Source organism: Trachurus trachurus (assembly GCF_905171665.1).
Source record: "Trachurus trachurus genome assembly, chromosome: 17".
Taxonomy (NCBI): domain Eukaryota; kingdom Metazoa; phylum Chordata; class Actinopteri; order Carangiformes; family Carangidae; genus Trachurus; species Trachurus trachurus.
In genome coordinates, this window is record NC_139900.1 from 28,613,853 (window position 1) to 28,625,562 (window position 11,710).

The 11,710-nt window shown below is 41.5% G+C and overlaps 1 protein-coding gene across 1 annotated transcript; it reads left to right on the top strand.

The window, feature by feature from the left end:
- Positions 1–778: 778 nt before the first annotated feature.
- Positions 779–9,692, top strand: rgs11 (regulator of G protein signaling 11; the record flags this gene model as incomplete). The annotated part of the gene is made up of 17 exons (XM_083991564.1): positions 779–841; positions 1,170–1,266; positions 1,498–1,548; positions 2,369–2,475; positions 2,714–2,765; positions 2,932–2,990; positions 3,112–3,188; positions 3,348–3,429; positions 5,397–5,465; positions 5,750–5,773; positions 5,870–5,931; positions 6,249–6,362; positions 6,589–6,704; positions 7,347–7,434; positions 7,622–7,760; positions 9,372–9,454; positions 9,554–9,692. The coding sequence occupies 17 exons, from the start codon at positions 779–781 to the stop codon at positions 9,690–9,692; spliced, it is 1,422 nt and encodes a 473-aa protein (XP_083847690.1).
- Between the last annotated feature and the right edge of the window lie 2,018 nt (positions 9,693–11,710).

Sequence of the window (11,710 nt, forward strand, 5' to 3'; positions counted from 1 at the left end):
ATTTTAATGGCAAAATTTAATATTCACAAATGTAAGTTCATTAAAAAAAAACCCTTCCTTTACTGCTTTTAACGGTGAGCTCAAGCAATAGGCCTACATAACCTCCATCACATTTTCAAACAACCAGAAGCGATTAAGACTATCAATATGTGAAAACTTGAAAAAAAAAATTGTAAACTTATAAATTCCCCCTGGCGTATAATATAAATGTGCTTTATTAATTGCATTTTACCATGAAAAACTGTTTTTGTATTGTGAAACAAAGTTTTGAATAAAAAAATAAAAAAAAAACATGTGGTGGCGAACAAATGTCAACAAAGACTGTTTCACTGTCTGTGTTCGTGTTGGAGGAAGCACTTCAGAATAGTTTGGTAACTTTCAGTCAGTTCAGTTGTTTAATTTGTCTACAAAAATAAAACTTAAATCTTAGTAATTCAAGATTATAAAGATTTGAATTTTAATGGACAGATAGATTTATTTGTAGTTATTAAACATATTTATCTCTTACGCTCATAAATCAGAGATACACAAAGGCTTGCAGCAGACACACTGTTGTATTTTTCCTCTGGACACAAACTATATACTGAAAATCACACTGTAATCCTTTCTAATCTACACAGGGGCGCGCCCGCCAGGCAACCGACCGCCTGATGCAAGGAAAAAAAAAAAAAAAAGCAACAGTGGTGGTGGTGCACTCTCTGCTGCGCGCTCCCGGCAGCACTTCGGTCAGACAGCAGGCACTTTCCCGTCCCGTCGAGTGATCCCAGCAGCCTGCAAGATGACCATCAATACTCTGGCCAAAGGAGGCTGGCACCGGGAGCAAATGACATGCTTTCGAAAGGTGAGATCACCCGCTTCTGTTTATTTTAGTTTGATTATATTATGTGACATATAATAGGCCTATTAGGCTGATAGATGAGACCTTTTGTACCAACAACAACATAGCTACAGTAGCCTACATGTCAGCCTTCAACAGCATGAAAACTAGTTATGAAAGGATGGAATATTTGATGTTTGCATAGTTTTACTGGACTCCAGAGTTATGTAGGCTATGTGTTGTTGATTGTGTTTATGGATTGTGTGTGCATGTCTTTTTTTTTGCATCTGTATGTGCGTGTGTGTGTGTGTGTGTGTGTGTGTGTGTGTGTGTGTGTGTGTTCCTTTGGCAGATGGAGAAAGTGATAGTGGCCATGCAGGACCCTGACATGGGCATGAAGATGAGAAACCAGAGGCTCCTTATCACTGTCATTCCTCATGCCATGACAGGTGTGTGTACTATATGTATGTGTGTGTGTGAGTGTGTGTGTCCCTTTATGTCAGTGTGCATTAGCATCTGTGTGTGCGTGTGTAGAAATGCACATTGCAGCTTGTGTTTGTCCCGCTGGTCATGCATAATGCAGCAGTGAATTTTGGAGAAATACTGTGTGCTTTATAGAGTAGAAGGAGAAAGTTTGTCCTCTTTTCTTGTCTCCTCACTCTCTGCTCCTTTGCCTGCAGGTCGAGATATAATTGACTGGTTGATCCAGAAGTACAGCATCTGTGAGGAGGGTAATGATGCCTACACTGTGTGTGTGTGTATGTGTGTTGTTGGGTGAAAGACTTTGTTGAAGCTGCTGTGATTGTATGGTTCAGTCTGTCTTGTTGTGTGTGGTTGCTAATGTGTTGCCAGGATATGGTGTTTTCTCTCAAGCTGATGTGAAAGTGATGTGTGTGTGTGTGTGTGTGTGTGTGTGCTGTGGCGCTAGCTGTTTCCAGTAAACAGGCATGGGCTGAACCCCAGAGGATCCAAGTTTGATTAACTCACCTGATGATCTGGGTTTGATTAACGCCTCTGTGGACAGTTTCACCTCAGGAGAAATAGGGAAAGAGTGGAGTCAGTCAGCAAAAGAGAAAGCTGATTAAAATGCAGAGCACAGCTTTTTTTGGAAGCTGTCACTCACAGAAGTAGGGCTTTTTAACAAATGAGCAGGGACTGAAGATTGATGATGCATTTCATCACTGGAACAAAGCCTTCATTTGAGAGAGAGTGCTGACAGTGTGCTAGAGCGTGAGAGAAAACGTATGACAAATTACACCAGCAGCATTTTGAACTAATTTTATTCCCTATGTTTTATTTATAGCGTCTATTTTCAGTTTGATGGCTCTATGACTTGGCATCAAACACAGGAATGAACAGAAACCTGCGAAAAGTGATAAATACGTTTTTGAACTTAATATATTCTGTCATTTACTACAAATAATTACAGTATATGTCTGTAAATACACCACAGAAAGATTTCTACCTTGAAAAGTGTGTGATCTGGACTAAAATGTGAAAAAAACATAATATGTGTGACAGCCCAGTGACTTCTTCTGTGGTTTTTAACAGAGGCTCTACATCTTGGTGGCATGTTGGTGAGATACGGGTATATTTACCCTCTGAAGGAGCCCAGATCTCTGCTGTTGAGAGCAGACGAGTGGCCGTACCGCTTCCAGGTCAGATGACCATTCTGTTCTTCCTGCTTCATGCTTGTAAAAAAAATACTCCCTCCCTCCATCTACATTTCACCGTCTCTCTACCACTGTGCATATTCTCTCCCTCTCTCTCTCTCTCTCTCCATTAGCCCACTTCCTAATCCCACCATCCATCTGCCACTCTCTGCTGCCACCTCACATCAGCCGCTTCAACATCAATCTCTATCAGAAATTTTAAAATGTCACTTGTTTTCCGCAGACTCCCTACTTCTGGACTAGTACCAGATGGCCGGCCTCGGAACTGGACTATGGTAAGACCAAAGTATTAAACACTGGTGGAAACTAACAACAAACTAGAATGTAAATCCATACTTTAAAGAAAGAAGTCCTATACTTAAACTATAACTGTGATATAAATGATTGCATACATCTCTTAACCCATGTGTTTCTCTGTTGTTACCTTTTATATCCCATAAGCAATCTATCTGGCTAAAAAGAACATCAGGAAACAAGGAGAGCTGATGGAATATGAAAAGGTGAGGAACGTGTCTGGGTGTGTTTGTCAGCGTCAAAGAAAGGAAGGGACATGTGCGTATTATGAAATATGCAGAAGTAAGTGTGTGGAAACACGTCATCCTTCCTCCTCTTCCTTTTTAGGAGAGGTACAGTGTGTTGCACAAGAGGATCAACCACACCTGGGACTTTGTGGTGATGCAAGCAAGAGAGCAACTCAGGTGTGTTCAGATGTTACCTCCACACACACACACACACACACACACACACACACACACACACACACACACACACACACACACACACACACACACACACACACACACACACACACACACACACACACACACACAAACACTTACTATGTGATTTATGTTTAGAGCGTCCAAACAGAGGCGGAAGGCAGACCGCATTGTCCTAGAATGTCAGGAGCAGGCTTACTGGCTCATCAACAGACCACCGGTATGTTCACTGTCACTACTCTGCTCTGCTCTACTCTACTCTACTCTAATTTATTCTACTCTAATTTACTGTAATATGTACTCTACTGTTTTCTGTGCTTTTCTACTGTACACAACTCCAACCCACACTGCCCCATCCCACACTATACTATACGATATGATACGATATAATACTAGCCTACTATATGATATGATATATGGCAGGGGTTCTCAACTAGTCTCACTCTGGGACCCACATTTTCCCATGGTCATTAAGTCGCGACCCACTTTTATAGAATTCAAACCAAGAATTTTTTTTTTTAAACTCATTTTGCTCTTTATTGAGCAAAGTGCATTTCAGGGCACATGAATGAAACTGAGGAGGACCATGACAACTGCATGTACGGAAGTGAATAAAATAATATCAAACTGCACAAAATGGAGACCAACAAAATGATATATTTGACTTCTAATGCATCTCTGCATTCAGAGCATGTTCACAAAAGTGAATAAATATCAAATTGCACAAAATAAAGACCCACAAAACAAGGTATTTTCACTGCATTCAGGCCGCATTAATAAGAAACTCATATCTTTGCATTCAGAGTAAATTATAAGAAACTGAGGAGGACCATTACAACTGCATGTGTGCAAGTGTCGTGTGCCTTTCAAAATAAGTTATATTTCAAAATAAAAGACATATCCAACATCACATGCGCATTAAATATTTACTTTTTTTGACCAGCTGTCCGCGACCCATCCAGAACGGGTCCGCGACCCACTTTTGGGTCCCGACCCACCAGTTGAGAACCACTGATATATGGTACTATACTATACTATACTATACTATACTATAGCCTACTATATGATATGATATGATATTATATGATATATGGTACTACACTATACTATATGATACGATATGATATACTATATTATATGATATATGGTACTATACTTTACTATAGCCTATTATACTATACAATATGATACGATATGATATACTATACTATACGATATGATATGATATACGGTACTATACTATTACTATACTATATTATGTTATACTACACTGCACTACACTATACTATACTATACCCTATTGTATTTTTATACATATATATATATATATATATATATATATATATATATATATATATATATATATATATATATATATATTATTTACTTTTCATTTATTTAGTCAGGGAAGGCTCTTGAGCAAACTCTCATTTGAAAGGACTACCTGACACAATGATAGCATAGACAAGAGAGTGTACAAATAATAACAAAATTATTTAGATAATAATGTAAAGTGAATATAAAATCAAGATAAATTATATATGTAACACTGTATAACACTGTACATCTAAAAACATGAAAAGTGTATCATATTATATAAAACTGTCAGAGGTCCCACTAATGTTCACCCACAGTCCCTTTTGCCTCCTGCATGAAATATTCAACCCATCTGGTGAAAGCCTCAGCTGACGACAGGGGAGAGAGAGAGAGAGAGAGAGAGAGAGAGATGGTGTAATGTCGAGAGAAAGAAAATCACCACACTGTCTTTATGTGTTAACTTAACACCACAGCAGCAGCAGCTCATCTGATTGTCTAACAGACACGGACAGACAAGAGAAGGGAGGGGGAAAGGGTGGAGGGTGGGTGGGGAAGGAATGATGGATAGTGTAGAGTTACTGACTGTGTGAGTGATAAGAGGTTGAAGCAAAGGACAAGGGTTTGGAGGAGGGACTCCATCTTGTCTTGCCCTTATGAATTAGGGACGAGGGCATGGAGAAGAAGAAAGACAAACCAGGGAATAAAAGTCAAAGCTAGTGGAGTGGAAATCTCAAGGAAGGATAAGTGCTCACTCACACGCATCCTCACACACAAACACACACACACACACACACACACACACACACACACATGACAAACATATACTTAGTTAGTGTATTGCAGTGCATTTATGTTATGTTCTTTTTCCAGAGTGGGGCACACAATGTATTGGAAATGGGTCTAGACAGACCAAATAACTTCAGCTCTCGAGTTACACTGGTCAGTGACATCATCACATTGTTTTACTTCCTGTTTTATATTCTCCATCCACACATCTACTGTCTAACTCTATTCTTTTATTGCTTTTCCTCTTTCTTCCTATTGGGATTATTTAAAAGTAAGTGTCCAAGTCAGCTGGATAATCTACGTATCCATATACTATGTATACAGTATATATATACTGTATATGCTTTTACTACTGATATGACTACATAGTATAAATATGTGAGGCAGTCAGTGTGTGACCTAACATGATGACTCGTTGTTTCTCTTTGCAGAACTAGAATAGTGACTACTACAAAAGAGAGGTAAACATCATGTATCATTTATACACTATCTCTTTAAATACAGCTATAGTCTATGTTATAGCTCACTTTGTGTGTGACTTCTGTCTTTGTTTACAGATTGACTCCTGTAGAAGGGCCCTAGGAAGAAACCGTGTAAAGTCATCCATCTGCCTAGAAGGGTGTGTGTCCCACTGAATGCACATATGCAGAAACATATACAGACACACATGTACTGACACACATAAACACTAATGGATGCATCGCTGCCTGAACCAAACTTTACTGTAGATCTCTAGCACACACACGCACATAAGGCTTAGTTCCCCCCGCTGTAAGAGCCACTAATGGATGCTTCCTGAGGCAAGTTGGAATTAGTGGCCATTAAATCTTATGATCTGCTGCACTAATACAATAATATTGTGTGTATGTGTCTGTGGGTGTGCGTGCGTGTTTCTGTGTGTGTGCATGCCTCTGCATTTGTGTTGTGGATTGGCAGGTTTGTAAAATTCAGCGAGCAGTACCAGAACCACGATCCCATCATGCAAGGCTGCCTTCCCAGTAACCCCTGGATCTCAGATGACACTGCTCACTGGACAATGAACACAGACATGTGAGAGAAGACACACAGATACACACATGTTTTACAGTAATAGATACAAAACTACACTCCATGACATGTAGTGCGTACACACATTTCTCATCTGGATTTGCTGCTCTCCACTTTTGAAGCATTTCTGATCATGTACATTCAAGTTCAAAATGAAAGTGATAGTTTTTGTTATGAATACTAGAGTGAAATGTATTGCATTGCATTGTCTGGGTGTTTGTGTGAGCAGCGTGCCGGCGCCGACGCGTCTTCGAGTGGAGCGTTGGAGCTTCAGCTTCATGGAGCTTCTCAACGACTCCATGGGCCGGCAGGAGTTCATGACCTACCTGGAGAAAGAGTTTAGTGGTGAGGAACAACAGTGACAGAAGAGTTGCATCATGTCCAAAATACTATTAATAATTCACATATACAATGGAATTAATATTACACAGCATTTTCATGTTCCTAGGTCCCATATTTCTTCCACCTTATTACATTATTTTTGATGAATCATGGTATAAATTGCCACTGGGGTGCTGCTGCACACTGAATAATTATTCAAATGCAGAATCAATTACAATAATAAACAGAGAAAAATAAACATAATTGTTATTCATATTAACCTGCAATCGGTTCTCACTCTGCTTAGCATTCAGAATTTCATTATCTTACCTAATGACACTTTCCAGTCCCAGCGTGAGCTGAGCTGAGGTGAAGTGAGGTGAGGTGAGGTGTAGTAGACTCATTTCATGACATGGCTACAAGGAGGATGGAGAGATTAAACCGGGCCGGTGCAGAGTGGAGAGGTGAGATAGACAGCTGGCAGAAGAAGGATTTGTTCACTCATGCAGACGTGCTGCACTGTAAGAACTATTGCCAAGGGCCAAAGTTTTCCACAGAGGCTGTCCGGGCTATAAAAAGTCTCTTGCCGTGTTTCACTTTTTCCTGCGTCATTGTTGTTGCTCCATCCCTCAGTCAACAGCTCCCTGTTTGTCTCTCTGCCCCCAGCGGAGAACCTGTGTTTCTGGCTGGCCTGTGAGGAAATCAGACATGGAGAAAGTTCCAAGATCATAGAGAACGTGGAAGAGATCTACAAGTAAGTGAACAAGCACACACACACACAAAATGCAGGAATACATGCTCACATCTACTGTCTGTGGTGACAGCCACTCTTCTCTCTCTGTGTGTGTGTGTGTGTGTGTGTGTGTGTGTGTGTGTGTGTGTGTGTGTGTGTGTGTGTGTGTGTGTGTGTGTGTGTGTGTGTGTGTGTGTGTGTGATTCAGAAACTTCCTGGCTCCAGGCGCCGCCCGCTGGGTCAACATCGACAGTAAGACCATGGACAAGACTCTAGAGGGAATCAAACACCCACATCGCTTTGTTATGGATGACGCACAAATGCACATTTACTTCCTCATGAAAAAGGTCTGTCCTCTGACTCTTTGACACTTACTCTACTCACCACAACACAATGACAACTTGTTGTGAGTTAATGCAGTGCAGACATCAAATCAATCTGCACTTTAACAATGATACTTTAATATGAAGAGACTGCGGGGGGGGGGGGGGGGGGGGGGGGGGTCAAAACAAGTCAATTCCAGGTGATGCAGGGTGCTGTTGGTAGGAAAAAAATTAATAAAAGGACAACCAATCAACAACAAGGCTTGCTTCAGGCACTCAATATAGAGATACACATGATATTTTAACATTCCCAGACTTTCCAGGAAGTTTCCAATGGCAGGTAGAGTATGAACCAAGCCACCAAAACGTATAGGGCCACAAACTACATGTAACAATATCAAGGTTTACCTGTGTGTTGTAACAACTGTGGCCTAGCTGTGACATGAACAGCAGTGGAGTCTGATTGTCAGCTTTCCCAGAGATAACAAAAAGGATCTGTTTGCTAAAATTCAAACCGTACATGTTATCGGAGCAAAACATTAAAAGAATAGTTCACCCAAAATTCAAATTGCACTCATTATCTATTCACCCTCATGTCGACTAAGGGCTGGGAGAAGTTTCAGAGTCCTCCGTGGCTTCTCTGAGTTACAGGGGGTCTCGGCGTAGCAGTGCATGTCCATATAACGGTTGCAAATGGATACCAACTGTCTTCGTAACAAAAAGACACACCAAAAAACATCCAAATACCTTCATGCTGCTCGTATGTAATGTCCGTCTTGTATTGAAGCCCCGAAATGCGAAATTGTTCCGAAAAAAATTAAATAAGTCTATATTTCAAGCTTGTTTGTAGCGGAAGCTCCTCTTCCTCGTCCAAATCTCGCGAGATTTAGGTATTTGGATGTTTTTTGGTGTGTGGTATCCATTTGCAACCGTTATATTGACATGCAGTGCTGCACGGAGCCCCGCTGTAACTCAGAGAAGCCACGGAGGACGAAGGAAACTTCTCCCAGCCCTTAGTCGACATGAGGGTGAGTAGATAATGAGTGAAATTCAAATTTTGAGTGAACTATCCCTTTAAAGACCCCCTCCAATGAAAATCGTGTTTTTCGTGCTTTTCACATGTTCTTGTGGCATTTTTCTGATGTTAGAGGACATATCAGCAGAAAGGGAAGTGCAAAATTGTCATAATTTGAAGGCAAAAAAACTGCAAAGAAATGCAGACGCAAACCGGCAGTTTCAGGGGAGACTGGGGTTGACACGTCACAACCCCAGGGCGGGGCATAGTCGGTGCGAGGGGGGTGGCTGGGTGGGTGCAGAGCAGCACAGTCTCCGCCCACCACTCAGAGGCGCATTGCTAATGAGCTGCTGGTACTGTGCAGAAGGAGAGCTCTGGGAAATGGCACAGGTTTTGTGATTTTGGCTAAAAACTTCATAATGACAATTTAAAGACCACAACCAAAAAGTGTCATTGGAGGGGGACTTTAAGTCAACACGGAGGAATCAGTCAGGATCAAACGTTGTTCCTTTACTCATATACACCTGTTTCTAGATGTGTAAAGCAACAACAACGTGTCTGTGTCACGTTTCTTGTGTGTGTGTGTGTGTGTGTGTGTGTGTGTGTATTCATGAATTCAGGACTCCTTCCCAAGATATCTTAAGTCTGACCTGTATAAGAACATGCTCGCCAAAGCTGTTGTCCCCCAGGAGACCAAAAAGAGGTGAGGTTTGTCCCTCTTTTTCTCTTTTTTTTGTAAAAACTGATTTATTCTGTGCCATCACAATTTTTCCTCCTCCCCCCGCCCCCCTCTCCCTCACAGTGTGTTCCCCTTCATGAGACGCCAGCGCCACTCCAGCCCCTCCCCCGCTCAGGCTGCCATCCAGGCCACGGAGGAAGACGGGCGTGCCAAGGGGGCGGGGCAAGCAGGTACCAACTCTGCAGCCGCCTCCAATGTCTGATGCCAGGGCATACAAAAAACTGTGTCAGACTCAATCATCTCCGTCTCCATCCGACTCCGTCTCTATAGTAACCATCCGAGCAGTTCTCCTGCAAAATTTCCCCGGTTAGGATTTCAACGTAGACGAGCTTCCTCCTAGAGCGCAGGTGTTAATGCAAACCTCATCTTATTCCCACAGCACAAGCTTGTGGTGATACTGTTACAGCCTTTACTGCTCCATACTCACCCTCCAAGACTCTGCCCCATTGTTTTCTATAGTCACTCTTACTTTTTTATTTTCTCACTAGCATTTCTGCTGAAGCCAATCCTATCTCTTATGAGCAGTTTGAGCTAAAGGTGTTATTTATAAGTAATTGAGAAGTAAAATAATGAGGTAGTGAGAGATTTGCCTCAGCATGTCTGTGTTATTAATTATCGTAGTTTTCCTCATTCCACGCCGGAGCTTCACTTTGTGATCGTTGTTGCTGTTAATTTTGCTCGAGCATGTTTTCATTCCAATAAAATGTCATGACAGCATTCGGTGTTGTGTTGTGCTCTCAGCTCAGCATGCTATGGAAAACTGTGAGTGTGTGTGTGTGTGTGTTGGTGGGGTTGGGGTGGGGGGATGTGATTAGGCTTTTATTTTTAAATCCACTTCATCATTTTCTCTGAAGTTCTCTATTTTCTCTTTCATTCACATCCGTCACTTCATCTGTAGACTTTATTGTACATGTGGTTTGTTTTAGGATATACTGACTGCATCATAAACTGCTACAGAATTTAGGCAATCCCCTGATAATAAAAAAAAGATAATCTAATGTTTGTTTTTTAAAATTAACAACTGAATCTTTGTAATGCTCAACCAAACCAAATCAAAGCAGCAGTTGTTTGGCTCCAGTCTGTTTCCTACAGCGCCATCTGTCTGCACTCTCTCCTCCTTTTACACCGTTCTACTTCATCTAATAACCTTGCAGTGTTTACCTCCCTCCCATCTTCCCTCTATTGGTCCTGTGGGAGCTGCAGTTTCTTCCACTGGACTGGCTCCCTCTAGTGGCATCATGTGGTCATGGCAGTTACTAAAGACTGAACACCCTTCATCAAATTAGTTTGATTGTGAGATGAGAGGAGCATTTCAACCAGAGAGTGAATTTCACTCCTCAGACGTCCAGGGAGCTGGGGAGGTCAACGTATCACAGCAGCAAAGAATGAGAGGAGATCTGAAAGAAATAATGGTTTTATATGACATATGTCAGGTTGGGGAAGGAGTCGGACTGAGGTTGGGAACCATGGCCACCAACCATGGGAATCATTTTCACTTGTGACATATAGTACAAGGTCACTTTTTATTGTTGATTGTTATTTCAGCATTTTAAGCATGAATGTCAGTTTACTCATGTTGAGAAAACAAAGCCCAGCCTTTGAACACTTGAATAATGTCTTTTGCTCAGAAGGAGACTCTGATGCTATCAGGGTTACCAAAAGATGCAATAGTCAAATATGTTGAGACATCTGACAGAGAACCTGCTCCACTGGCCGACAGTGTGGAGTTTTAAAGATGCAGAAAAATCAGAGTAATGAAAAATGTGACTGAATAGAAGTTGGATTATGGGATGTGTAGGGTCACACATTTTTGAAGCTAGACTTAAAATGAGCACATCTCTACCTCCGCTGGTTTCATCCAGACATTACTAAATTGCTGGTGCACCCACCCATCAAACAAGATTTTAGATTCATGACACAGCCTTCAGTCTTCTCACACGCCAGCTGCACCAAAACACTGGGATGATGAAGTGATCTGCAGCACTGGTCTGTCAGCTACGACCAATAAATCCACTAATGGAGGTACTGTAAGCTGTAAATAGGAACACGGGCAAATAAAAACATGCGCATACACAGAAATGTGCATTTCATCACATGCACTTTCAACATTTCTAAGGATTATGATAATCTGCTTCCCTTTATTCCCCAATCCACTCTCACTAGGAGAGTCTGTGTGCGCCTGAGGAAAGAAAAACAGTATGAGACTAGACCCATGAAAAA